Raw genomic sequence first — 27,511 nt, 5'->3', positions numbered from 1 at the left:
ATTGTAGATGGTACCTCAACAGCTAGCATTAAACAAATTACAGGGTTAGGCACTGTTGTGGCAACAGCATTGTTCTTTCAATAACCAAGCTTTAAGATGTTTGGTAAAGGGCCAGAGAGTTCACTATTGTATTTGTTATCGAATTCCTGGTATAGGATGCATGAACAGAGAAGGAGGCTTGACTAAAGGCACTCTTTCTAAAGGCAACTACTCTCTAGAACCAGCTCCTGTTGAGCTGTTTGTGTTTTTTCCCACAAATTCTTGCAATGGAGATGGAAGATTCTGTAAATCTAGATGGCGTCGGTCTATTTAACAGTGTTTTCCCAGTTTAAGCGCTCATGTTTTTTTAATATCTGACAGTGATGCTACATTTTTGTTTTTTTATCGAGCGCTTTTGGAGCGTGTTTAAAAACCATGTAGTGTCATCTCACAGTCCGATGCCCAACTTGTTACGCAATAGGACATCTATGACCGGATCATAGTTTCAAAATATAATTTTGCTGACTTGAGAGTTAGATTGTTTCCAGTTGGACAAGTTAAACTTAATTGTATTTAGTGTTTTTTGTCTGTCGTTTAAAGAGTCTAGTCAAGAGTGATTCCCAAGTATTTTAACACTTGTACCACTCCATTGTATTTTCTTGTATAAAAACTCGCACCTTCCTCCAGAAGCGCAGTCATGGTTCATAACCTACCACCACTCCTCACATCCTGCGCTCTTACAACAATCTTAACACTTTATTACCGATTCAAAATCTAGGAAATTACGTTTTTATATAAACACAGTTGCTGTACACTAAAACGCTGTGGCGAAAAGGAGCACAAAATCATGATTGTGAAGAAATCCCGTCCGAATACTGAGGAAGCTTTGACATTCGGTGCAAAAACTGTTACGTTAACAGGATTTTCTGCAAAATATTTTGGAAACTGTTTTTTTTGTTTGGGGTTTAAGTTGATGGGTACCGCCTAAAAACCCCGTCGTGTCTGTAAAATGCCTCTCTGTCAGCTGCTGGACATCTTTAAGATGCTGCTGTCACGGACCGAAGAAAGTTTAAATAGCTTCAGAGCAGAGGAATTCACCGCGCAGAGGACCCAGAACAGCAAACAGCTCACAGGCTGCTTTTACCACCTTCAATGCATCTCCCCCGTCTCCCCCGTCGCCTGCGTCAGCATTCCGCGCAGCACCCAGCCGCCGCTGGCTGGTGCGCCACAGCCGCTGACCTCCCCACCTGCACCATCTCCGCGCCAGGTGAGTTGCGAGTGTAAGCACGAGTGGTGGGTGTGGTGGTGTTCACACACACTGTGACCTACAACTCCGAGGCTAGTAAAAAACTAGTGAGGCAGCTTTTCGCCTGCTCAGAGCAGCGGGGCGCAGGCTGAGGTCTGGAGCTCGTCCTGTCACTGCAAAGGTGAGTCAAAAATGGTTTTGTTGAGACTGGAAGCAGAGTGTATACTGGTGCGTTTTCTTTAATATTTAATGTTTATTGTGAGTTTCATCCTGCTTCTTGTGCAGCAGCTTATCGCCTGTAAATAGTGAATATTTCCCCACTGGTTATTTAGATTTAGTCTTAAGTTGTTGGCTGACAGCTGTTATTATCATTTAATAATGCAATCATCATATAAATATAACATTTTATTTGAGATGATTTTTTTGTATAATTTCACTATTTCCAATTTTAAAAAGTTTTAAAACTTTTAAATAGAATAATTAAATACATTTTAAAAATAAAAAAAAATGGGGAAAAAAAGCTTTTTGTCATTTGTTGCTGAAGTACATTCTAGAACCTCAGGTGAGTGCACCTGCACATGTCGCACACCTGTTGGCTCCACCCCCAGCTCTGTTGAAGCCTGCGGCTATGTAAAGAGACACATCATGATGTTGGCGAGAAGAAAATAAAAGCTCCCCGGTCTGCAGACAATAGTGAGCGGAGATCTGCCTGTTTCGCCCTGTGGGGGCGGAAAACACACTTGTTATGGTCGTTAGTCAGTGGTAAGAGTCTCGAGTAGGGAGCTGGGGGTGGGGGGAGATAATTAACCACCCCGGAGCATTTGCACTGTTTCATATCCACGTGAGAGTAACGGGTGACGCTTCTGTACACACACTCAACTCCCATCGGGCCTGTTCGATCGGCCCCCTTTGGGGCGCCGGGCAGGTGGAGCCCTCACAATTTGGTTTCACATCTCATTAAGAGACAAAGGCTTTTTTTTCAGTTTTAATTTAAATGTTCCGCTGGGTTCACTGATGACTCCAGGGTAATTGGTAACATTAGGAAGAGCAAAACCACACAGAGAGGATCAGTTTTTTTTAGATTGCTCAATAAACAGAAAATGTGTTGCGTATTTATAATAATCGAATGAATTTATTGGGATGAGTCCTAAACTTTCTCCTCTATTTTTGTCCTCTCCAGGCACCCGTGGTTTTCACAGCGTCTCTGGCTTTAGTCCAGGTTGCAAGATGAGCTTTAAAAACTTGAGGGAGTACCTGGCCTGGCTTTACTACCAGTACCTGCTCATCACTGGCATCTACGTGCTGGAGCCCTGGGAGAAGTCCATATTCAACTCAGTCCTCTTCTCCGCCATCGCCATGGTGATCTACACCTCCTACGTCTTTGTGCCCATACACCTGTATCTGGCGCTGGAGTTTTTCTCTGGCATCTTTGGCGACCAGCCCAAGAGCACCATGGCGCTCATGAACTAAGGTAGCAGAAGCTGGAGAGGATGTGAAGCTTCCTTCCCAAAATCAAAAATAATATTAATAATAATAAATCAACTTGTTTCTGAGTTGTTGAAGCTGTGCCTCTACGCCCTGATCAGCCGTCAATCACTCCCTCTAACCAAGACTGGAAACGTAAAGAGCATCATGGAGCCTTAGTAACTTCTTTACATCCCTCTGGTCCCCAACCCTCGGTGTTGAACACATGCCACCTCCCATTCCTCACTGTGAAATGCTGCTGCTCCTCCTGAGCTTTGTTTCTCCAACCACACGACCTGTGTGATTGCAACGATTTCCTGGTTTTGCATGATGGGGTCGTGTGCGGGTGACGCATTTGCATGCTCGTCTCACTACCAGACCTTTTTACCTGGCGGTCCACCAAAACCTCCAAAACCTGGTGTGGATTTGAATGTGGAAGCTGTTATCGCGCAGCTGCAGAGGAGCCGTGCGGGCTGCTGCAGCGCGCGTCCGTGATTAGGTTTTATTAGAGAAAAGTGAATAATTGACTGGAGATTTTGTCTCACAGTTCTGATTTTCGGTGCCCAGTTGAGCAAAGTTCAGCAGAGCCTGACGTTCTCCGATTCATGGGTCAGATACCGTAAAAGCCAACGGTGCAGCTATGTTCCCAGACCTCCATCTCCTGGTTTCTGAGGGGTTGGTATGTCTGCGAGCTGTGTGCCGCACTGAGCATGAACAAATATTGATATAACACTCCTTTAGGTTCCAGGTTTGGTTTTGCTGAACTTAATTGACGTGTTTTAAACTCAAAGTATCGACTCGACACCAGAGAAATGTGGATAAATGAGCCCAAATCAGAGTGTGGTAGCTGTGACGAGCATCGCAGATGGTAATCACCCCAGCTCATTACTGTTTCTATGGATTGACTTTATTTATATGGAGTTTTATATTTATGTACACAGGTAAATGCTTGGCTGGTTACAATGTCAATTACCAAACCCCTTTGAGTACATATGTGCATTTTTATCCACACAAATGTCCTTTTATATTGTTTCCAGTTCATTTCAGGTTTGTCCCAGATGTTTCCTGCAACTGTGCTTCATTTCATACATGATTGATCTTATATTTATACACAATGGCATCGCTGAAATATTAATAAAAATAAAGATGTGGAGATCCTCTGACAGATTTCTCGTCCGGATCTGATTTTGAGCGCACGTCTCCTCCGCCACAAAGAGCTCATTACTCTGAAACAGGAGATTGTTGGAAGACAAAAGGTCACAGGGCGCCGCGCTTTCTCAACACAAAGAGACTGTAAAGTGAAAATAACAAAAAGAACAAAAAAAAAAAATACAAGAGGCAGAGCCACCAAACCGGTTCTGCTCCGGCAGTGCAGGAATGAGCATCCTGCTGCTCTGGTCATCCAGCCGCAGACTAAAGCTCCGAACTGACGCTGCCACACAGCATCAAGCCCACTTTGTACCTTATGTGAACTTTTCCCGAGACGTCCAGGTGACGTCGTCGGCGAGCAGCATGTGCAGCTTCAGCGGTGGAAAGAATGGAGGGACAACGTATGTTTACGATTGTAACTGGACACCTCCAGCTTTTTTTCCACCTGTGGGAACACAATATCTGCAACACCCTCATTCTCCACCTGCACATTTAAGCTTTCTGCAAGACTCTGGAGCTGTCCCCCCCCCCCCCCCACCTCTTTTGTTTACACTGAACATGCTAATGTAAACACACGGGGGGGCAGAGGTTATCTCCTGAACGACATGGAGCAAACAAAGCTATCTGCTGACAGAGCTTTGGATCTGTTGCGTTTACATGCAGGTAAAGATGGGGTGGGAAGGTGGTGCTAGTGTTGTTGGGGGGTGCTCCTAGCAACTGACAGCCTCTCGCGCAGCGACAGTGGCACAGAGCATAAACACTGTATTGGGTTTCATTTTACAAGGAAACCCCAGAAAGTATTTAAATATTGATATGATTGCCAGCTTCTGTTCCACAAATCTGTGCCAGCCTTCTTCCAGTTTAGGGTCTTACAGGCAGCCGCACCATTACAGCGATTCATGCTGTTGTAACAGACGTACAGTACTTAACCTGGTACTGAAAATGAATTTAACCTCTGGTGAACTGATACTAGTGTTTATTGACCAGATTTGCATGTCGTCTGACAAATAAAGAACATCATTTTGACCTTGTTGTCCTTGAGCTCATTGATCCTTCCTGGATTCTTTGGATTCTCTGGAGTGACGTATATTCCCCTATCTGGTGTTTTATTGTTGTGGCAGACCAGAGTATAGAAAACAGTCATAAATAATTCATATGTTCCAGTTTTGAGGTGATCAGCTGGTTAACAAACTTCTTTTCCATGAATTGTTCATTGTGGATTTCAGTAGGAATAGGTCAGATACCTGCCTAATCTGGATGCTGTAAAGTTGTTATCAGTTGCTTTCGACCGCTTTTGAGCCACCTCTCTTAAATCCTGCTATCATAATGTATTATTGTCTTGAATAACTGGCTTGTTTTGAGGGAACGGTGTTTGCACTGTTGGGTGTGTTTGTGTGGGTGAGTGTGTCTGTGTTTGCATGGCTGTTGAACAGTGTTTTGGGTGGGGGCCTGGTCAAACATGCCCCAAATATAATTTCCAAAAAGCCTCTTTCACGTCATTTTTAATGGGTTTAAACTAAAAGAAAAGTGGGTTAATTTGAGAGTGTTCAAAGACAGATCTCAAAAGAAATTCACACAGAAGTTACATCTTTTAAAGTTGCTGATCATTTGTCAAGAAAGAGGAACATCCCTGAGATAAGGAAGGGCTCATTATCAAAGTCCACAGTAGAGAGGTGCCTCCTTGAATGTAAATACGGAAAATTTACAAGATACGAACAACATTCAAGATAAGATCAGATGGGAGGGGGTCTGAAAATGATTAAAAGAAACTTTTAGGCAGATAAAACTGGGATGATGGATGGAAAAAAGCACCTCACTTTCCTCTTCCATCAGCAGTACGTGATCCAAATCAAACCACATTAGGTGTTGAGTGTGCTAAAGTTCAAACTTGAATATTCAGCAAAGGCTTCAAAACAGACAGACTGACACTTCAAGGGACAGATGGACAACCCTGACAATGAGTGGTGGCCATCCGTGGATGGAAACTCACATGTTTCTGTCCTGGATATGGATTTACCCTGAAACTACTTTCCTTCCAAAGAACGCCCATGGTGTATTTATGTCACAGTTGTTCTGTGAAATTTATGTTGAGTGTACAAGGAAGCCAGTCTTTATTGATCAAAACTGTAGAAATTAACCCCATGACACTCCTGCCAGATTCTCACCTGCAGTATTTCCCGTTTATGAATCAGGTGTTCCTCCCGGAGGCCTTGAAACTGTATATTTAGTCAAACACTTGCATTGTTACGAGTGCATTTTTAAGTACATTTTTGATTTGCTATTAATAAAACACTATCTTCTAATCTTATAATAATATCTTGGTATGAGGGTGAATATTTAGACGCAAACTAAAATGCAAAATTGCAAACTTCAGTCATTTATGGCACGATTCTTCCATAAATATTGCACATCAGTGCCACCGGGTGGTCAAACTAAAAAATACACATAACGTGTTTATTTATTTCTTTTTAATCTCTTGATTTACAAAAACAAAACAAAACAAAAAACTTTTGAACCAACAGTTTCCATTCACTTAACTTGATCAAAATGTGACCGACATGATGAAGGTAGATGCACTCATTATAGAACCCATATTTATACGAATGTTATAATTCATTGTTATATAATATAGTATCCTAAATCCTACATCCTGTGTGGGCTGATCCTGTTTGCAGGAGGCTATCACAGACTTTTTTTCTTATCTATTTTTTCCCATTCAGTCAGCAAACTGGAATAACAGACACCTGTGTGCACGGTAAACATATCAACAGTGTTCTTCCAAGCATTTTTCCAGTACGACCAGAAAACAACCATATTGTCATGACAACTGAAAGAAATATCACTAATAAATGAAATACAAAACTTATTCATCTCTAGGGGCCTTTTGTAATCACTTTTAGTCTATGATAGTTGTGTTATTTGTGGTGCAATGACCTGGAGGGATTGGCCATACGCGCTGAAGGCGTGTTTTCAGCATTCAAAGGTATAGTTTGCCACGATTGGTAAAAGCAACAAGAAAGAAGTAGTGCCAACAGGAATCATACTCAGGCATGGACAGATCATACAAACATCACATGGAAATCCTTGTTGCGAGGTGATTGTCAGAACCACTGTTGTGAAAAATCCCTCCTGTCTCCCTCCACACAGGAGGGGAATTGCACTGCAGCTCCTGCCAGGCAGCAGATTCCAGACTGGAGTTGACAGGAGAGTGGACATCTGACACTAAGTGGCGGAGGGGGGCCCTACATGAAACATGACCGGATTAATTCCCACATATAATCCAATACTTGTGAGCACCACGGGGGAACAGTTACACAGTAATTAGTTGTTTGTGGTTAAACACGCCTGTGTTATTACATCACTCTCAAACATTTGGCGCTTTAACAAGGCGAAAAGGGTGAATGTAAAGCGACGCGTCTCCATCCGTGCTCGTCATCTGAGGTCCTCTCTTTGCTTGGCTGCACCTGCTGAGTAAATTAAGTTTTCCTTTTCCTCCCCTCTGCAGTCCTTGATTTGGATGGGGCCTGTGGGGGGTGGGTCACTGCCGGTGGTAAATAAATGGACGGGTGAGAGGCGCCTTGGTCCTCGGTGACCAGCTGGCAGCTGTAAGTTGACCAAGCTGTTGTGTGTGTGGTCTGAATGGAGCGAGACGATGGGGCTGGGCGTAGAGAACCCCTCCCTAGCTCGGTGTCTTACATTTAAATGACACTCTACCTGATGGAAGAAGATCAGTTCAAAGGGGATGAGAAGAAAAATGTGCGTTACCAAACAATGTTTGACACAGTCCTCTCCCCCGTCCCTCTTTCCCAGCTTTCATTTCACTTCCTGCTCACTTGTAGCCCGCCATCGATCCCTCTGAGGCCATGAAGTCTTTCACAACTGAAGCATGACCACTGCTCAAGCCTTCATTGTCACTGGCAAGTTGAGAGGAGCAACTAGACGGCCACCAGAAAATCACTTTTCTACAAAAAAAAAATCCAACGTTATCTTGTTACAACTCAAGAATGAATCATTGTTGGGCTGCGAATGGCGGGGAGCAGAAAGTTGGTCCTGCACACTGCAGTTGCTGGTGAGGCAGATTGGTTCCTTTGACAAACAGCTCAGGTTTAGTAACTGCTGAGCGAGGAGATTATCAGTGCGCCGAGGACTGAACCTCTCTCGCCGACCTCCCCGCGCAGTGGTTCAATTCGCAGTTCAAGGAGTCGTGTGAGTCTTGGAGATCTGGTGGTTTGTGTCTTTTATAAAACTACGCAAACTTTTTTTTCTCAAACTACATAAAAATAATTGACCTGTATGGAAACCAAAAGCTTGAGAAAAAGCTGTCGTTGTGCTCATTGGCCTCAATCACAGAACCCTCTTTGCTTGGCTTTGTCCATACTGGGAGCCCGGGTAGCACGCTAGCTGTTGGAGTAATGCCTCCCATATCGGGTGACCCAATGCCCCACGGCCTTTGCTCCTCGCCTACCTTGCAGTGGGGGAGTGCTCCTCACGGTTGCTGTATCCCGTGTCACAAAAGCACCTTTCTACACAACAGAGGTACAGAAAAATGGTCCGTGCCCAGCGGTTCCCGTTGGGTTGGCTGCGGCTCCGTCATAGTTGAATTTCAGACCACCCCCAGCGCTTCCAGCAAACATCCTTATTGGTGGAGATGTTGTTTCCCCGAGGCTGTCTGAGATATCAGAGACCCGGAGCTCCTGGCGCTGCCTCCAAGAGACCGCTAGAGAGGATAAATGACCATACCACGTATGCATACCTGGGTAAGTCCAAAGGATTGTTTTTACTCATCCTATACTGGATATTTTATCAATAGGCAGTAACTTGAAAACATTTAAATAAGTTGAGAAGCATTCCGGACTTAAACATTCTTCATTAATCACAAAGTTGCAGATATTTATTGCATTTTTCAGCTTGAACTTGAGTTTCGAAATGTCAAAATTGCAGACTCATCATATTTGTGTGATATCAAAATGTGTAGGGTTGAGGACGTGGCTAGTGTAGCGTCGCTGTTATTTATCCGTATTACCTGTCAAAATGCACATAAAAACTATGGCGCCTTTGTTCCCAGATCCCAGTGAACCATGAGGAACACCCGTCAGTTGATACTTGTGGTTGTTGCCGTGGTTGCACTCAACACTGGGCACTGCGTTGAAGCCAAGACCACGCAGAAGCCAAAGTACCAGTACACCAAAAAACCCGTCCCACAGGTCACCGTGCAGAGCCCTCTGACCACCAGCGCGGGCAAGACTCACAAGCTAGTGCCGACTGCCAAATCGGTGCAACCTCATCCTCCTCCAGCCACCGAGAAACCCACGTACGCAAGTCACGGCTTTCAGAATGACTACCCGCCGAGCACCGAAGCCCCTGGTGGTGGCCTAGAGAACTACACACTGGATTATAATGAGTGTTACTTTAACTTCTGCGAGTGCTGTCCACCTGAGAGGGGCCCAAGGGGGCCAAAGGGAGACAGGGGCTTGGAAGGTACGACACAACCAAATAACCCCTGCTGATATAAATACTGTTGGCCCATTAGATCAGTGAGGTTATATATGTTATTGTGTGTTCAGGGCCACCAGGGGAAAGAGGGCCTAGTGGGCCTGCTGGATTACCAGGACCGACCGGAATGAGCGGACCCCTTGGGTTAAAAGGAGACAAAGGTATATATAATATAGTTGAATGTATGCAGATTAAATGTGTGTTATCACATATCGGATGAAGTTATAATGCAACACAAACACATCACTAGAATATATTTTTAAAGGTCTGTAAATGGCCTTGTACACAACTCTGACCATAGAAATTAAACCCAGGCAGGTGATGCGAGGTCATGACAGCCACTTTATCGTGTTCACCAGAGGATTTCTCGACATGAGGGTTTTTTAAAGAGCACTGTCCTCTGGATTTTATATGCCAGGCATCCACTGGTATAAATAGAAGCTCTTGGGTTTCTTCCTGTTTCCATCTGTGTCTTGTTTAGAACCAATTTCTCTCTTTTCTCTCTCCTGCTGTATTCTCAATAGACCGCTGTTTGTATAAGACAATCAAAAACATTTACATAGGTTTTGCTTTGAATCCTAGGAAGCGAAACACTTATGTGGAAATGTTGGATTAGGGCAGGTCGGCCTTGTTTGCTCAGGCTGTGTTGATGTGAGATGTCACACAAGCCGGTTGTGTACTATAACTTCACATCCTGTGATCTGTCTTAGCCAAATTACTAAAATGAAAACCATTCAGAAAATCTAAGGTGCCTTTGTGTCACATTCAAATACACCTAATTTAAGGAAAAAATGAAAACAAAGCAGACCCTGAGCTAATGTTAAGTGGACTTTATAATCTGAATTTGGTCTTTAACTCACATCTAAACACATGTCTTTAATGAAACACTGGCAAAATGGAGCATGTAAAATTACCCTGAAGTCCATGCCTTTGTTACTTTCATTTGCCCAATCAGCCATCAGCAGCAGTGCCTCAGAGCCTGGTTCTCCTCCAGGTTTCCTCCTGTTAATGTCTATCCTTGTCATTCTTCCTAAGGCTCTGGGTTTCTGCAATATACAGTAATCTAATAAGATGCCAAAATATTCCAGGTCATGGTGAAGTTATCATTAAGTGTATATTTCTTTATATATTTTTTGAAGAATGCTGTATTATTTCTTTAGGGGAAAGAGGTGAGAGGGGAGGCAGTGGTTCTGCTGGACAAACAGGGTTGCCTGGAAAACCTGGAGAAAAAGGTACCAGATAGACAGCTCGGATACACTTAACATTGCTGCTGGATACAACATGTCTGACACAGCTTTGTTCAACTTGCAGGAGATGCTGGTTCCAAAGGTGAGAAAGGAGTAATGGGGTTGCAAGGCCTCCAAGGTGATAACGGGGAAAAAGGGGAACCTGGCCAAAATGGAACTACTGGTGAGAAAGGAGAACCAGGAAAAGAGGGCCCAGTTGGACCCCCTGTGATGGGCCCCAAGGGTGAAAAGGGAGACAAAGGGGAGTGTAGTACATTCGGAGAAAGAGGGCAGAAAGGTGAGCAAGGAGATCCTGGTCCTCCTGGTATCCCTGGAGCGATGGGGATTCCAGGATTAAATGGAAAACATGGCTCACCAGGTCCAGGAGGTGTCCGCGGGGATCCGGGTCCTGCTGGACAAAGAGGGGAACCAGGGGTTAGAGGAGCCGAAGGACTGCAGGGTGTAAGAGGTTTATTCGGGCCAAAAGGGGATAGAGGTTACCCAGGGAAGAAAGGTGAGCGTGGATTCCGTGGACTGAAAGGAGCGAAAGGTGCGCAGATCACCCAGAAACGTTCAGCCTTCAGCGTCGGTATTTCTCCCCGAAAGTCCTTCCCGCCGTCGGGCTTCCCAATCCGGTTTGACAAAATATTCTACAACGAAGAGAATCACTACAATTTCACTTCCAACAGCTTCATGTGCGTTCACGCCGGGGTTTACGTCTTCTCCTTCCACATCACCGTCCGCAATCAGCCGCTCCGAGCCACGCTGGTGGTGAACGGGTCCCGAAAGGTGAGGACGCGGGACTCTCTGTATGGTCAGGACATCGACCAGGCATCCACCCTGGTGGTGCTGCGGCTGGTCGTGGGGGACCAGGTGTGGTTGGAGACGTTCAGAGACTGGAACGGAGTGTATGCCAGCAGCGAGGACGACAGCATCTTCTCTGGATTCCTGCTGTACTCCGAGGAAGCCTGATGGGTTACTGAAACATTCCGTGTCTCCTGAACTGTCCATGTGATTATATCTGTAAAAAGGTTATTATTTCCATGTATGTGGCTGCCCCGTCTCCTCTTCTCCTCCTCCTTTACCGGGCCACCCATCAACAGGAGGGTCCCCTCAGCCTGGTCCTGCTCAAGGTTTGTTCCTATTAAAAAGATGTTTTTCTCTCCACTGTTGCTTGTTGTGGGGGTCAGACTCTGGATTCCCATCAAGCACCTACAGCCCAATATTGATTGGTGAAGGTGAAGTGAACTGCTCCTAAGCTTAGATACAGTATATGAATGTATATTTGTATATATCTTAAAATGTAGAAAACTAAGGAATAAACATGTATCGGTGAAACAAATTGGTATTTTATGCATTTCCTGTTTTTTCTTACACTTGTATACCATATTTAATGTCTTCTTCCCTCAACATTGTATGAATGCTCTTTCCCCCATTTTATCTCTAATTTACCATCACAAATCATGTGTATTAGATTTCTACTTTCAGTGCAAACTATACTTAGACATTTTGTTTGCTGTAAACCCACCATTGACATTTTGATACCAACATTTCTAATATCCTGTACAATCGGGATAATAAAAAAATTATAAAATCCAGTACGGCTGATTATTTGTGGAATGCTTTATTTGCTTTATCCGCAGTTTATACATTGCAGCTTAAAATAAAGGTCACACTAAATAAAGGTCACATAAAGCCCAGGTCACACCGAATGAATGATGGGTAAGAACGTGGTCTCCTGGTTTAGTGGTCTGAGGGGTATGCTATCATCTTAGGGTGAGTCGTCGTCTGTAAAGTCACCGGATTCTCCGGACATGTCGCCAGAGGCTTCGGGGATGTTGATGGTTTGTGGGGCGGCGGTGGTTTGGTTGAGAGACTGGACTTCGGGGGGCAGAGTGCTGGCCTCTGTGTGTTCTACAGACCGCTGGGTGGCCACATCACGAGGATGAACTAAGACAGGGGTCACAGGGACTTTCTGAAGAGGGGCCCGGGTTGGCGGGATTGGGATTAAAGCTGGAGGTTGTGGTGTCCACGGTCTGGGGGCAGTAAATGAAGGCTTCTGTACCCGCGGTCCTATTGGGTCAGAGACATTTCAGCCTTAGAGTGTTTGTAACTGCTCTGCAACATTTGACATGATTAAAAGTTTAAATCTCAATGCACCGTAGAGGCTCTAAATACCTGGCACTTGTCCGAAGCCTTTGTGCTCACTCCACCGGACGAGGTTCAACTCAGGAACCCTGACCTTGCAGCTGTACAGGCCCGGCTTCTGATTGACTGACAACCGGTTCTCAGATGTTGCTGGTCCCAGGAGGTTATCGTTCTTGTAGAAATAAAAGTGCACCGGAGGGGCGGGAGCAGGAAGGTTGTATTCGTGGTGGCAAATGAGCTTCATCCTGTTGGGAATCTGGTTATTGTTGACATCGATCTCCAGAACTGGTTTGGTCAGAATCTCTGTGAGAAAAGAACATAGTTTTTTGACCGGTTGAAATTGGATGTTAGTATTGGGGGGACAAGAAACTCACCTACAACCCTCCCTAGAGTCTCAACTGACATTACAGAGTGTGTCAGCCCGCGTACATCCCAGGAGGCCCTGCAGGAGTACATCCCTTGGTCTTCAGTGGTCAGGTTGGACAGGATAAACTGTAGGTCTTTGCCTCGTTTTCTCATAACCTCCACTCCATCTCTGTATAAAATCACCTCAGTATGTGGCCGGTTCCCTCGGACAAGACAGGTGACCTCCAGGGTGTGTCCCACGAGGGCAGGCTGAGGCGTCACACGGGTGAGCGCCCAACCTCCTGAACAAAGGGGAAGGAGAGAGTTAGCATCCTTTGAAGTCAAAGTTTAGCTGAAACACTGGCTTTCAACTCCTGCTTCAATGAAGCTGGCGGATCTTGACGTGATGGTTTTCTGGAATCATGACAAATACTTGTAGATGCCATCTTTTGTGTCCACACCCAGACTATCTACCCGAGTCATTTTTTTTGCCCAGAGCTTGATAGAATTTAAGTTGTAGCTCTTTGACTAAATCACAATGTTCTCTGGGACGTTTAGTTTACTGCCTCCATTTTCTTCTAACGCTACAATCCTTCCAGGAGCTGCAACAACGGAGGCATCCTGGCAGCATGATGGTGCCACCACCATTCTCAGCCTGAGTCTGATGCTGGAAAACCTCTCATTCAAGTGACCCCAGGTGGAGATTTAGAGCATAATGGGATGGAGCCAATGGGTATTAATTATGACATTGATCTTACCATCTACAACGATCTCCACAGGCAGACTTTGGTTGGTGTGTAGCTGTCCCACCGCTGTGTCTCTCACTCCCTGGCAGTAAAATTTCCCACTGTCGATAATTCGGGCTCTCCATATAATTAATTCATTTCCGTGCTGCTGAAGCTCCTCAGATCCCTTAAACCACAGGTAACGCCAGGTGGATGGGTAGGGATCAGGTATGTTGCATTTGAGCTTCACATCATCCCCTGAGAAGATCCTGGAATGTCCCGACACCATCTCCAGCACGGCTCTGAACGGGGCCCCCAAGGGTGCTTCGGGGAAGAGGGAGGACTCGATCAGCAGGTCAAAGATGGATTTTAAAGCATCTGGATCAACATTGTTCTGTATGTTAGAGGTTATTTTAAATACATACCCTGAGGTTCTGCGAGCTGTGGAAGTGTTGACAGAGCTGAAAACATTCAGACAAAAACATGAAAAAAACCCCAGTAAATTTTGTAAATCTACCAGTGAAAATACTCACCCAAGAGGAAAACAACCACCTCCATCTTTCTTTGTTCCCTTAATGACAAACTGAGACTAGCAGAGTTTTTACTTCTAATAGAGGGAAGTGAAAATGTTTTTTTATTTGGTTTTTCCAACTAGAGCACATCAGAGAGGATATCCCTTTTTTCTGAAAATAACTATCACATACCAGGAATCAAAACGGCAAGCATTAAAACAGCCTTCCCACCTAAGTTCATCAAGTTCTGGATAAGCAAAAATGTAATTGGGAATAAATAATTTAATATTTAAATACAATTTGAGCATGTGCAACTTTCTTAGTGGTTTTTTTTTTGCTCTTGGAGCAGGGGTTTTAAAAATTGGGGTTTGTGGTACATAACCCAAAAATAATTCAAACCCATTACATTGATATTACATTACATTCAAACTAATTACATTGGTTTATTTACATCCCATTCATACAGCTTTGTTTTCATTATGCCAGTGTCATTGAAATGGATTTTATCCAGATTGTGAAACAATTAAAAGTGTATTGAAGTGCGTGAGGGTTGTGTTTCATTATCGCTGCGCTTTTTTTTTTGCAAATACTGCAATAAAAAATTGCGTTAACTCCCAGCTTGCAAAACCTGAGTCATGGGAAATATGAACAGAAACTCCACAGGATTGCACAAGTGCTTCCAATTTTTTTTAATTTCTCGTCGTCATCATCACGATGGCAGATGAACAAATCCTGCCTCAATAAGTTAGTTTTAAATAAAAGACAGTGGTGACTGACTTTCTCTCAAGAGTAACAATAACAAACCTATAAGGTTACACAGACAGTGTTTTAAAACTCATTAAAATACCTGTTAAATGGTTTCTGCCGACAGGAATGAAGCGCCGGTCTGCTTCAAACGCCCCCCTCAAATGAAACCCACAGCGGCTTAACAACCACGAGTGGGGTGAAGCAAATTAGCCCACGAGCAAAAGAAAACACCTGAATATTCTCCACAGCTAAAAACAAAAGAAACCACAGTGAGTTAAGCGTTTATCCTTCGAGCTTTGCAGCCGTGTACTCAAACTGAATGGACAAAAAAAAAAAAAAGCTTTTAAATCAAACCAAAAGGTGCTTCAACATAAATACAATCAGGACTTGTGCGCAACAACCCGGCAGTCTTGCGTTGTTGTATTTGCCTTCAAAAGAGAGTTTTAACACGTCGGTCCCCGCAAGGATGGTAAATAACGATGGCAGGGGAGCGTGGTCAGTATCTGAGCGTGTGGCAATGACACTCCATCAACAAATACATCACATAGGATCAATTCAGACATACAACTCTCAAAATAAAATAAAATATATATAACATGCTCAGCCCACGAAGCAATAATTGTTAGAATTCATGTAACACAATAAATGTTATGTCTTACTGTAAATATTACAGGAATAATCTGTCCGACTGCACCCAAAGGACTCGACCTGCTGCTATATAGAAAAATAAAAGGACTTCTGTGCATCCAGCTAATGGATGGAGGAGACATCGGGTACAGAGACTAAAATAAGCCACTGACCCACCTGGATGACAGAGGGATTGTTCCATGTTGATGGATTAACACACGTTCCCTTCCAGATGCGTCTGTCTGCATGCAAAAACCAACAAACACACGCGGCTTTCTCTCTGGAAATTAAAAAAACCAGCAAACTACACAGTTGCTATTACTGCAGATTGGGAGTGTTGGAGGGTTTTGACTCCACGTTTCACAGGTTCCTCGACTGCCTTTGCTAGAAACGTCCCTGCTTTTAAAATTCAGCTATTGGAGTTCAGGGACTCTAACACGGAGGAACGAGTGTGTAATGGTGCTTTACACAATGTATGTGGTCAAAAGAGTTGTCAGTGGAACAGAGGTGTGAAGACCACACCGAATGCTTTATTGCTTTTGCATAAATGTAACAATGAGGTAACGATGATGTCATTATGGACCAACACCAGGGTTGTTTCTCAAGTACTGAGTTGGGTCAACAAGAGGGTGAAATCTGCCTTCGCACCTCAGAGATTAATTATGATTAAGTCCGGCCTCTACGCCACAAACGTGTCGCGGCAGTAAAGATTTTACGGACGTGCTGGTCGGTGCAGTTTGAAGGAACTCTGACAATGAAATCTATCTGCATGGAAATGGAGGACAGTGGAATTAAGTCTCTAGCAGACTGCTCGCGTCAAGGTCTGCCTACATCAACCGGCGAACACTTGCGGTTGCATCGGGGGGGGCAGAAGCTCGCTCTCGATGTTGTCGGCGTCGATGGCGGACGCAGCCGCAGGCGTGGTCGCGCTGGTGGCGGGGGTTTGTGTCTCTGTGGGAAAACTCTCAAGGATGCTCTGCACCTTCTGCTCCACGTCATCCGTCCAGTCGATGAGGTCGCTCTCCAGCTGGCGGGCCTTCTCTATGACCTGCTCCTGCCTTTCCCCGAGCCCAGTCAGCACCTCCAGGCGTTTGTGGACCTGCGTCAGAGCAGCGCTGCTCGAAGAGCAGGACGACGGTCCGCAAGCTTGGGGCCAGTGTGGGGATGCTTGGCCTGACATGTAGAGCTCAAACTCCTCTGAACTGAGGTTCAAGGACTGGCCATCTAGCTTCTCGATGAAGGCCACTGCACAGCACTGGAGAGGGACGAAGAGATGTTTACAACAATACACCTCAACAGGTTATGACATCAACTATACAAAGATTCACATTCCCCATTTTGAATTATTTGTGCTGGCCTGACGCAGCAGCACAAACAAAATAACAACCATGAAAATCCTCAGCTCGGTGACATCCAGCAAACACCTTTGCAGATGTCAGAGAGAGTGGAGTCGCTTTCTCACCAGATTGGTGAAATAGTAACCGTCCTCGCCGGTCATGAGCCTGCTCGGGTTGCAGAAGCGAGTAATGTACTGGATGTTGGACTGCAGCCTGGGAGGGTTTGCTTTCAGCACGATGTAGATGAGGGTAGGGAGGAAGTCATCGGCAGACGCAGCCTCTTTCTTGCTGACTTTGATGGCGTTGAAGATGTGCTTGCTGCAGCGAGTGATGCACGCCAGCTTTTCCTTGGGCACGCGCTTAGAATCCATCTCAATCACATCTGTCGAGAGGCAGTGATTTAAGCACCAACTAATAACACGTTAAAGGAGGACTATAGGAACACAAACCAAGGGCGCCTACCTGTGATGGCTTTGACGACACTGTCAGACACTTCAGGGATCTCCTCATCTACCGGCACACACAGCATCTCAATGGTGACCCAATGCAGCTCTCTGGAACCGAAGCAAAACCCTCAGATAGTTTATTTTAGGGGCAATGGGCCTGTTTTTGTCTTCTTTGTGTGCTGACCTGATTCTCTTCTGAATAGCCAGATCTTTCTTCTCATCGTCTGTGGTCTCGGGACAGAACACTTCCTTGTAAAGGCGACTCATCATGTACTTTTCTACTTCATCCATTACGGCCTCCACTTGTTCTAAGGAACCTAAAAGTAGTAGAGCAACAGAGACGTGTAAGAAATGTCTAATATTCAATGTCTGCACCTTCAGCAGTACCTTTGAACTGGGTCTGAAGGCGTTCGGAGAGGTTGTGGTAAAAATCCTGCACACACTCAGACAGTTCATCAGCCGCCATGTCCTGAGAAAGACAATTGGATTAGAATCATGCTTTTCAAAAGTGTGACCATGAAGTAGTCAAATAGAAATAATAGCCTGACATACTGTAATTAATCCAGATTCTAAGAGAATTCGCTGTTGTTTTTAGAATTCGTTGTTTTGTGGCAACTATGACTATAACTTCAACAACTGGCAGTGATTTAATTAACATGCAACAGAACAGCATAATGATAAAAAATAACTCTTTATTTTCATATTTTTGTAAGTAAAAGGTCTGTAACAATAATTTCCATTTGAAGCCCATAAAAATTTCAGATGTCAGATTGATACTTAAAACAAAGTTCTTCTAAATTAGACCTTAAATCTTAAGCTCAATTTGAAAAAAAAAAGAGCGCAATATCATTTCCACTCACCCGCTTATAGACCATGCTCTCTGTAAAGGCCCGGCACTGTTTAAAGATCTCCCTCCCAAACTTCAGAGGCTTCAGAAAATCAATGAACTCTCGTGTCGCATGGTCGCTCTCCACAGCAGAATGATGGCTTGCAGAGGAGCTTGGACTTGGGCTGGCCTGCACATTCTGGGGAGCAACATCTAGGAGACAACATCACAAGCGTGTTGATTACACACTACAGTTATATTAATCCACGTTAGGCTGCTACTACAATTCAATTTTTCTACGGGGATGAATAAAGTACATCTTGAATCTTGATTGCCAATTGGTCAACACTTGCATTGATGCCCAAATACAGCACAAGGGAATAGCATTAATCAGGGCTGTGCTGCACAGTCTGTGGAAGCTATTAAGGTGGAAACCTGGTAAACCGGTTAAATAATATGCCATACCTTTTTTTGGTGGAGTTTTTGCTGAAGGAGTGAAGAATTTTGTCACTGTATGGATTTTTCTTTACTTTTTCTTTCCTCAAACTTGCTGAAACGTGTTATGCTTGGCTGTGGTTGGGCCTTTTGCTGTCTGCTGGCATATGCTTCTTCTTCCTCTCTCTGCAGTCTGGAAAGGTAAATGACAGCTGTAACATCTGGCAGACGGACAGAAGGGGGACACTGGTGGCAGATTGACTCACCTCTCAGCAAGTGCCCAGTCTTCTTGAATCTGCTTTTGTTTCTCTCGTTGATTCTCCTCTCTCCAGCACTTTGAGCACAGGCCTCGCCAAGCCTGGTTGCCATAAAACCCACATCCTTTCGTGCAGAGCAGCTCTGATTGGTCCACATGGATCGCACGCCGCTGATTTATCATCTCTATCGGGTTAAGGAGATTGTCTGTTTGAGCCGAGAAGAGAGCGGTCAGAACTTAACCAAGACATTATATTGTGTGAACAATTACACCGTCTCGATTCTGGCTCATTTAAACTGTATCAAGGAAAAAGACTGATATATTGCTGGCTAAATTATTACTGAGTAATAGATAATTACCAGCTACCGACATCGGAATATAAAAAAATACAACACAAGCATGTCCCTTTAATACCCAACCATTTCAAAACGTTAAAGCAAATACCGTAAGAGTAGTTACACAGTGCAAAATCCTCAAGAGCGCGCTGTCTTACAGTTAGCAGTAAATGTTTACCTAAGCTAGTTTCAGAGCTAATCCCAGCTAGAAAATGTCACGAGCTCAATTATCGTTATGGTCATTAAAATGTCCAGTTAACCAGCGCGGATTTGTGTGAACATACGCTTTTACTCGCTGTGTCGCAACACTCATTAACTCGATCGTTGCTCCAGCTCCAGCTTATTTGTAGCGAATTTAATTCTTTAGCCAGGCAGCTAACTTTGCCCCACCGCCATTTTGTAAATTTCTTTCTCTGTGGTTCCCCCTCTGGTTGGATAGTTGTTTGGCGCCGACTTGCGGTCACTTTACTTCACTTCAACTATAAATAGGACAACTGTTCTCAATATGTTCTCTTTCTGGTTTAAATAAAATATGACAATTCTCGAAGTAAATGTCAGAGACTTCTTGTGCGCAAAATGACTGTATAAATTATAACATGTAGATTATAAAATAATAAATATTAAGACCTAACGCATGAGACATATTTCATGTCAGAAGACTAGTATTATTGTGACGTTATTGGACTTTCATAGCGTAAAGGTCACTGCTACATTAACCGGAAGCTGCTGTGGTACCCAACATCTGTCAAGCTGTGCAGTTGTGCAGAAACTTTTCCACTGACAGAAGAACAGCCCCAAACGCTTTAAGATTTGAGATTCTATCGCGGAGATTCACGGATCCACTGATTTCTGAGAAATGGCAGGTAGGTGATGGCGATATGTGAAAACTTTAATCTTAATCCAGATTAAGAATCCTGTAGAAATCTCTTAAATATCGCTGTAAATGATGAGAGTGATACCATCACTTCAACCAAAAAGTTGGTCTTTCTTTAAAATTAAGACTTTTTTTTTTAGTTTTACATTTGCTCATTAGACCAGAAGTGTTGAGTTTAGATACTGGAACGCACCTATTTAGGATTTAGAAGGATGCCTCTATACGTATTCACAACATTCCAATCTTGGGTTTAGCATTTATTTCAAGAGTTGCTGACCAGCAATAATTGCCACATGCCTTTCATACAAAAATGACTCGCCATCACATCGGAAGGAATTCATTTATTTGCTATTGTATCTGATATGGTCCCATCTAAGAGCTCAATTATATGCAAAATAAAAGGGGGAAAAAAAACACCCCTTTATTTTTTCCAGGAAATGAAGTGATGCAACAGATTTAACTCTGTTTCAGAAATATATAAAGGTTTTACGTAAATGAGAGGCCATTTATACATTAAAAATGCATTGGCTACATTTCAAATTTGGTTTAACTCCAAAGGAGGTGATTACTGATTTTTGCTGCCATCATAGTCACGTATGTGAGGTGCTTGTTTAAGGTTTGAGCCAAAAAGTGTAGAATAATCTGAATTCCCTCTTCCAGGCCAGCTGGACAGCATCAGGCTCATGTTTGTGGAGAAGGTCTCCACCCAGATGATCAACCAGCTCCTGGATGACGTCTTTATGGACGGCATCGTCAGCGAGATGGAGAAAGAGTCCATCACTGAGAAGAGTAACATCAGATCCGATAAGGCACGACGGCTCATCGACTTGGTGAGGAAAAAGGGGGAGAGAGCCTGCAAGAAAATGATCTCTCACATTCAGAGCAGAGACCCTGAGCTTTCTGCAGTGCTGGGTCTGTCCTGTGGTCATCCTGCTCCACCAGGTGAGCTCAGAGGTCAGCTGGAGAGCCCCGCATGACACCTTATTTCAAACTGACAGAATCGTTTCCTTCCGTTTTCAACCGCAGAGCCCCAGATGGAAGGTCAAGGGTCATCTTCAAGTCCCCCATCAATCGATGTGTTCTGGAAGGAGAAACAGAGCGACAAAGCCGTGAGCGAGCTCTAAAAAAACCAGATTTAACCCCACAAAATTACAAAAGTTTCATCTAACAATCACTCTCTTCTTTTACAATCATTTCAGGTCTACCCTGGGACCAGAGAGGCCATCAACAATCGGGTGGCTCTGGTAATTACTAACATCACCTTCATGAATCAGTGTTTGAACCGAAAAGGTGCCGAGAAAGACGAGGAGAACATGGAGACGCTGCTCAAAGGTCTCGGGTACGAGGTGGTGAAATACAGAAACCTCACAGGACGGGTAGGTGGTGCAAATGAGATTAAGCATCTTCGTGTCTGTTTCCACGTCTGTTTCCACGTCTGATCGTACTGGTGTCATCACAGGCGATTGAAGACGCCGTCATTGATTTCTCAAAACGCCCCAAACTCAAAGACACGGACAGCGTGGTGGTGGTGATCATGTCTCATGGGAGACTGGGAGTTGTTGCGGGGGTCAGCACCCAGAGCAAGACGTATGAAGATGACCACTTCTCCCTGGACAAAATCTACAGGCGTCTGGGCCCAGAGGACTGTCCGGCGCTGCTCAACAAACCCAAGATCATCATCATCCAGGCCTGCAGAGGAGGTGATGACCCTCTCAGCTCACGGTAACCCGACGGTGCTGCTCCTAACTTTAAAAATGACTCATGCTTCAGATGAAGGGAGAAATCATTTTTAATGACCAGCACCCGCCCGAGAACCCTCCTGTGAGTGATGATGCGAACATCCAGGAAGACGCGATACGGATCGAACACAAGGAAAAAGACTTTATTTGCCTTCTCAGCTGCACTCCAGGTGAGTTAGTGTGAAGGACATCAGTACAGGTGGAAGTAAAAGTATATAAATCATTAAAAAGGCCGATAAAGGAGCACTTCATCATCAATGGCGCCAAATACTGAAGTTAGAAAAGTTTCACAGCAATAAACTGAAGCAAAAATAAACGTTAATATTCAATTATTTTAGGGTGTGTCGGTTAGTAAAGAACAACTCAAAATATTAACTGTTGATTATTATTTTTGGACATTCTCTGCTAACGTCTCCGTCCAGATACCGTTTCGCATCGATCTCTCGCCAAAGGGTCGTTCCTGGTCCAGGTCCTCGTGGACGTGTTTAACGCCTCGGCGGAAAGAGACGACCTGGAAGAGCTGTTCAGAAAAGTATGTTTCCCAGCTGAATGTCGGCCGTGCCGATGAAACGACGCTCATATTTTTGCTTTGTGGACCGTCTGACCCAAACGCAGGTGCAGCATCGCTTCGAAGACTTTCCCATTGGCAACAGGAGGCAGATGCCGACCAGGGACAGGTGCACCCTGACCAAGCGCTTCTACTTCTACCCAGGCCTCATCTGATGTCAGGACTGTATCACCGGGAATCATTTTAAAGGAAATAACATGTTTCACATGCCCGCAGTAGCTTGACTGCTCTGAATTATTTTACATTTTTTTGGTCCCTTGTCTGTAGCCGACAGCTGAACCCGAGAAATCTTTATGGTTGTGGTGAAAAAGGCAGAAACCAACAGGAAACTGTTACATGTAGTGCTGCAAACGTTCCCAGAAAGATGAGTAGAGAGTAAACTGTGAGCCATTTTTACAGAAATGCCTTGATGACATTTAAAATGCTGGTGACCGCATCTGTTGGTTTCAGCTCAAACTTCTAAAGTCAGTGACAACTTTAGGAATGTCTAGTTATTTTTTTAATGAACCAGGCCTTTAATAAGTTGGTATATTTAAAAGTAAATTATATTTCAGTGTTTTTTAAATTGGGATTTACGAGCATAATGATGTAAGTGTGCTGAAATTTATTCCCAAGAGGGTTTTTAGACCTGATTCTCAATTATGGATGTAAATTGCAACTTATCTCTAAGAATTCTACTCTTCTCTTCGGGTTAAAATAGGTTGAGAGCTTTTCAGATATAGAATTAAGGAAAACCTAATTACTGGTAAGTATTTTTCTGATGCATTTTCTTTTTTCTAAACCACAGAATACAAAGCGACATCGTGTTCCATGACTCAAACAGACTGTATGTAATTCATTTATTTACTGTATTAACAATTATATTGCAAACATTAAATATATTCTGTGTCTTCCTTAGTGCAGTTGAACAGAATATCTCATTATATTGCCAAAGATCATTCTGTGAAGTCAAACAGTGCACTGCTGCACAGAGTGGGGGAAATCTGAAGTGTATGAGTTGTTAAGACCATTCTAAGATGCGTTTATGACCCACACATCAGGCACTCGTCCCTGTTCTGCAGAGAGCACACCATCGCGGCCATGTTGCGTTCTTTGACCTCCTCCTCGGAGGCCTTGACCGGGTCCTGTGTCTCTTTCAGCTTCTCCTTGTTCAGAGTGAACTGGATGGGGTTGGCAGCAGGCTTCGTCCTCAGATAGTACATCCCCGTCTTCAGACCCTGACGGAAGCAAAAGTTCATTTTAACACGCGGTTGCAGCATTTAAACGCCTTATTCTGGTCTCTGAACGACTTACTTGTTTCCAGCCGTAGAAGTGCATGCTGGTTAGTTTGCCATAGTTGGGCTCTGCGATGTGGATGTTCAGAGACTGGCTCTGGTCGATGAAGGCGCCGCGGTCGGCTGCCATCTTGATGACGGTTTTCTGGGAGATTTCCCACACAGTTTTATACAGCTGCTTCACGTCGTTTGGAATGCCGTCGATATTCTGTAAAACCGAGGGGAAGAAAAGTTAGTTTCCACTAGTTGCAGAGAAAACAACACGAGATGTTCAATTTCAAGATTACCTGAATGGATCCGTTGTGAGCGATGAGCTTATTTTTCATGTCCTCGTTCCACAACCCCCTCTCCGTCAGGTCTTTGAGGAGGTGAGGGTTGACAATCTGGAACTCCCCGGACAGGACCCTGCGGGTGTAGATGTTGCTGGTGTAGGCTTCGATAGACTCGTTGTTGCCCAGGATCTGGGCGGTTGAGGCGGTGGGCATCGGGGCTAAGAGCAGACTGTTCCTCACGCCGTGCTTGGCGATTTTTTCCTTTAGCAGCTTCCAGTCCAACAGGTCGGTGGGCGTCTTCTCCCACATGTCGTACTGAAGGATGCCCTTGCTGACCGGGGAGCCTTCGTAGGTTTCGTACGGCCCGAGCTCGGCAGCCAGCTCGCAGCTCGCCTCGAGGGCTGCGTAGTAGATGGTCTCGAAGATCTGGGTGTTCAGAAGCTGAGCTTCGGGGCTTTCGAACGGGTAACGCATGAGGATGAATGCGTCGGCCAAACCCTGGACACCGATTCCTATTGGCCTGTGGCGCTTGTTGGACTTCTCAGCTTCGGGCACTGGATAGTAATTAATATCTATGATCTTGTTCAAGTTTTTGACAACTACCTTGGTCACAGCAGCTAGTTTTTGAAAGTCAAAAGTCCGCTCAGCGGTGACGTACATGTTGAGTGCGACGGAGGCCAGATTACAAACCGCTACCTCGTCGCTGCTGGTGTATTCCACAATTTCTGTGCATAGATTGCTGCTCTTGATGGTGCCCAGATTCTGCTGGTTGCTCTTCCTATTGCAGGCATCTTTGTAGAGCATGTATGGAGTGCCGGTTTCAGTCTGGGACTCTATGATGGCATGCCAAACCTGCTGGGCCTTCACCACACGCTTGACGCGGCCTTCTTTCTCGTATTTGGTGTAGAGCTTCTCGAACTCCTCCCCCCAGCACTCGTTCAGCCCGGGACATTCGTCTGGACACATTAGAGACCAGTCCTGGTTACTCTCCACCCTCTCCATGAACAAGTCAGGGATCCACATAGCGTAGAAAAGGTCTCTGGCTCTCTGCTCCTCTTTTCCAGTGTTCTTCTTCAACTCCAGGAAGTCAAATATATCGGAATGCCAGGGTTCCAGGTACATGGCGAAAGCCCCAGGCCTCTTGTTTCCACCCTGGTCCACATAGCGTGCAGTGTTGTTGTAAACTCTCAGCATGGGGACAAGCCCATTGGAGTTGCCATTGGTGCCAGCGATGTAACTTCCCGTAGATCTGATGCAGCTGACGGCCACACCGATTCCTCCAGCCGACTTGGAGATGAGCGCGCACTGTTTCAGCGTGTCATAAATGCCCTCGATGCTGTCATCCTTCATGGCGAGCAGGAAGCAGCTGGACAGCTGTGGCCTGTTGGTACCTGCATTAAAGAGTGTCGGGGAGGCATGGGTGAACCACTTCTCTGACAGCAGGTTGTAGGTTTCAATCGCTGCATCAATATCTGTTTGATGGATCCCCACAGAAACCCTCATGAGCATGTGCTGCGGTCGCTCGGCCACTTTGCCGTTGATCTTCAACAGGTAGGACCGCTCCAGGGTTTTAAAGCCGAAGAAATTGTACGAAAAATCGCGGTCATATATTATGGCCGAGTTCAGGCGGTCTTTGTTCTGCAGGACGATGTCAAGCGTCTCCTTGGAGACCATGGGAGAGTGACGCTTATTTAGTGGGTTTATGTAGTTGTACAGGTCCTCCATCACGTCACTGAACACCTTCTTTGTCTCCTTGTGCAGGTTTGAGACGGCGATCCGTGCAGCGAGGATGGCGTAGTCAGGGTGTTTGGTGGTCAGAGTAGCAGAGATCTCTGCTGCCAAGGTGTCGAGCTCCACCGTGGTGACTCCATTGTACAAACCCTGGATCACCTTCATGGTAATCTGGGCTGGGTCCACAAAGTCAGCGTTTAGGCCGTAGCACAGCTTCTGGATGCGAGAGGTGATTTTATCGAACATGACGCGCTCCTGGCGTCCATCTGTGTAAAAGACACATGACACAAGTTCAATAATGTCCCTTAAATCGCCTTAATCTCTAGCTAAATCAGATCTGAGCATGAACCGGTTAATCTCATTCAAATACAAATACATTCACAAAAGAATCTGAGCTGTAAAATTGATTTAAGATCCAAGTATATAAAGATGTCGCTCTCAAATGACTATGTAATACTTTATGTACATTTATCGTTTGACTCGATCCATTTATCCACAACAGCAAAAAAACCCAAAAACCAATGTTGAGTATCACGAAAAAAGAAATCGAAGTGATTCACTGTAATAAATGTAGAATTTTGTCATTTATTCTAACTTAAAGCTGAGCTTTAATCTGTTCTGCTGGGACTTCCAGAGAGAAAATTCAAGTTGGTCTTTTGGCGCCAACGAAGACAAAGACGTTTGTCCAGCCACAGCAGCTGTATTTATCTAAAGTCTTTGGGCTGTATCGACACAATCACTGCCAACCTAAATGTCGGACACCGTTTCACCGTTTAAGAGAAGTTTACTGGGTGAATGAGACAATCTGTGGAGCCCGTTTATGAGGATGACGTAAGAACTTAAGAGCTAGCGAAATCCGCAAGTTTATTTCACTTTATCGACACAAGTGATAGCGTATGATTCAGTTGTGGGGTATGACGTCAATCTTAATAATAATAATTTTAAAAAAACCTGCATTCTGATAAGTTATGATGGACACTTTCTCTGGAGTTTAGCTCTGTGCTAATCAAGGCCTTTCAGTTAGTCACATTAAATCAAGAGGAAAACCTACCTCGCTTTACCACATGCATCCTGGCGAAATATGATGTTTCTCAGCACCAAAGAAAAGAGCAGGTGTCCGACTTAAAGGCTCACCTTTATCCTGGTGACAATAAAAACGAGAAAGTAAACACGTACAAGGAGAAGGAAGCGCGAAATACTCCCGAATAGCCCGCTAAGATCATATTTGTAAGGAAGGCGTGACTTACAGGGGTAGAGATTGACAGGTCTGTAGACCAATCAGGATAGAAAAGCGCATCGCTTCCTCCAGAAGAACGAATCAAAAGTGTGGATTTTATTTTATATTTTCCTGATTTCCGTTTCCTTGAAGCAAATCTGGCGGGACTGGAGGGAGGAAAACATACATAACTAGGTCATTAATAAAGCGTTCAACAAAGCTTGGAGTTCTGAATGACAGAGGCGAAACACATATTTTTTTTGGAGATGCTAATTTCCCTAATGGACAACCCCTAAAGGGATCAATAAAGTACTCTGATTAAAAAGACAATAGAAGCCAAATCCCCCTGTACTGAAGTGCTGAGATAATTTGCGAAAGTGTGAACATTGTCACAAAAAGGAACATGTTATTTACATTATATTATACGTAAAGCTGACATCTGGGTGTTATTATTACAGCTACAAATGTCAAACATGTTGATAAAATAGTAAGATGTGCAGTTCAGAGTGCAGGTCACACTCCACATCAGTTGGGGGCGGTA

General features: G+C 44.5%; 6 protein-coding genes across 8 annotated transcripts; 3 read left to right on the top strand and 3 right to left on the bottom strand.

The window, feature by feature from the left end:
- Positions 1-686: 686 nt before the first annotated feature.
- On the top strand, positions 687-3,854 carry sptssb (serine palmitoyltransferase, small subunit B). 3 transcript variants are annotated; one of them, XM_057049974.1, is made up of 2 exons: positions 687-1,246; positions 2,406-3,854. In XM_057049974.1, the coding sequence occupies exons 1-2, from the start codon at positions 1,132-1,134 to the stop codon at positions 2,693-2,695; spliced, it is 405 nt and encodes a 134-aa protein (XP_056905954.1). In that variant the 5' UTR covers positions 687-1,131; the 3' UTR covers positions 2,696-3,854. The 3 variants fall into 3 exon arrangements, with proteins under 3 accessions (XP_056905954.1, XP_056905955.1, XP_056905956.1); XM_057049975.1 differs by lacking the exon at positions 687-1,246 and adding an exon at positions 1,259-1,406; XM_057049976.1 differs by lacking the exon at positions 687-1,246 and adding an exon at positions 1,769-1,918.
- A 5,062-nt stretch (positions 3,855-8,916) lies between these two features.
- On the top strand, positions 8,917-12,030 carry otol1b (otolin 1b). Its single transcript, XM_057050322.1, has 4 exons — positions 8,917-9,316; positions 9,403-9,492; positions 10,492-10,563; positions 10,643-12,030. The coding sequence occupies exons 1-4, from the start codon at positions 8,917-8,919 to the stop codon at positions 11,527-11,529; spliced, it is 1,449 nt and encodes a 482-aa protein (XP_056906302.1). The 3' UTR covers positions 11,530-12,030.
- A 135-nt stretch (positions 12,031-12,165) lies between these two features.
- On the bottom strand, positions 12,166-14,428 carry LOC130534991 (sialoadhesin-like). Its single transcript, XM_057049743.1, has 6 exons — positions 14,309-14,428; positions 14,201-14,236; positions 13,809-14,099; positions 13,080-13,352; positions 12,736-13,008; positions 12,166-12,630 (listed from the first exon to the last, which is right to left on the bottom strand). The coding sequence occupies exons 1-6, from the start codon at positions 14,331-14,333 to the stop codon at positions 12,329-12,331; spliced, it is 1,200 nt and encodes a 399-aa protein (XP_056905723.1). The 5' UTR covers positions 14,334-14,428; the 3' UTR covers positions 12,166-12,328.
- Positions 14,429-14,961: 533 nt separating this feature from the next.
- On the bottom strand, positions 14,962-19,715 carry rabgef1l (RAB guanine nucleotide exchange factor (GEF) 1, like). Its single transcript, XM_057049745.1, is given in 10 exon segments — positions 14,962-16,916; positions 17,124-17,380; positions 17,461-17,552; positions 17,629-17,761; positions 17,832-17,913; positions 18,305-18,483; positions 18,736-18,786; positions 18,789-18,898; positions 18,972-19,167; positions 19,577-19,715. Coding segments are annotated over 9 exon segments (1,500 nt in total). The 5' UTR covers positions 19,145-19,167; positions 19,577-19,715; the 3' UTR covers positions 14,962-16,493.
- A 309-nt stretch (positions 19,716-20,024) lies between these two features.
- On the top strand, positions 20,025-22,916 carry LOC130534928 (caspase a-like). Its single transcript, XM_057049613.1, has 8 exons — positions 20,025-20,159; positions 20,831-21,112; positions 21,197-21,279; positions 21,370-21,546; positions 21,630-21,885; positions 21,951-22,079; positions 22,332-22,441; positions 22,525-22,916. Exons 1-8 carry the CDS (start codon positions 20,153-20,155, stop codon positions 22,630-22,632), a joined length of 1,152 nt encoding a protein of 383 aa, XP_056905593.1. The 5' UTR covers positions 20,025-20,152; the 3' UTR covers positions 22,633-22,916.
- A 383-nt stretch (positions 22,917-23,299) lies between these two features.
- On the bottom strand, positions 23,300-26,998 carry LOC130534926 (ribonucleoside-diphosphate reductase large subunit). Its single transcript, XM_057049610.1, has 4 exons — positions 26,806-26,998; positions 24,039-26,020; positions 23,771-23,959; positions 23,300-23,694 (listed from the first exon to the last, which is right to left on the bottom strand). Exons 1-4 carry the CDS (start codon positions 26,822-26,824, stop codon positions 23,500-23,502), a joined length of 2,385 nt encoding a protein of 794 aa, XP_056905590.1. The 5' UTR covers positions 26,825-26,998; the 3' UTR covers positions 23,300-23,499.
- Between the last annotated feature and the right edge of the window lie 513 nt (positions 26,999-27,511).

The sequence above is a fragment of the Takifugu flavidus genome, chromosome 12, assembly GCF_003711565.1.
Source record: "Takifugu flavidus isolate HTHZ2018 chromosome 12, ASM371156v2, whole genome shotgun sequence".
Classification (NCBI taxonomy): domain Eukaryota; kingdom Metazoa; phylum Chordata; class Actinopteri; order Tetraodontiformes; family Tetraodontidae; genus Takifugu; species Takifugu flavidus.
The sequence above is the reverse complement of the archived record's forward strand: the minus strand, read 5'-3'. Positions and strand labels throughout refer to the sequence as shown.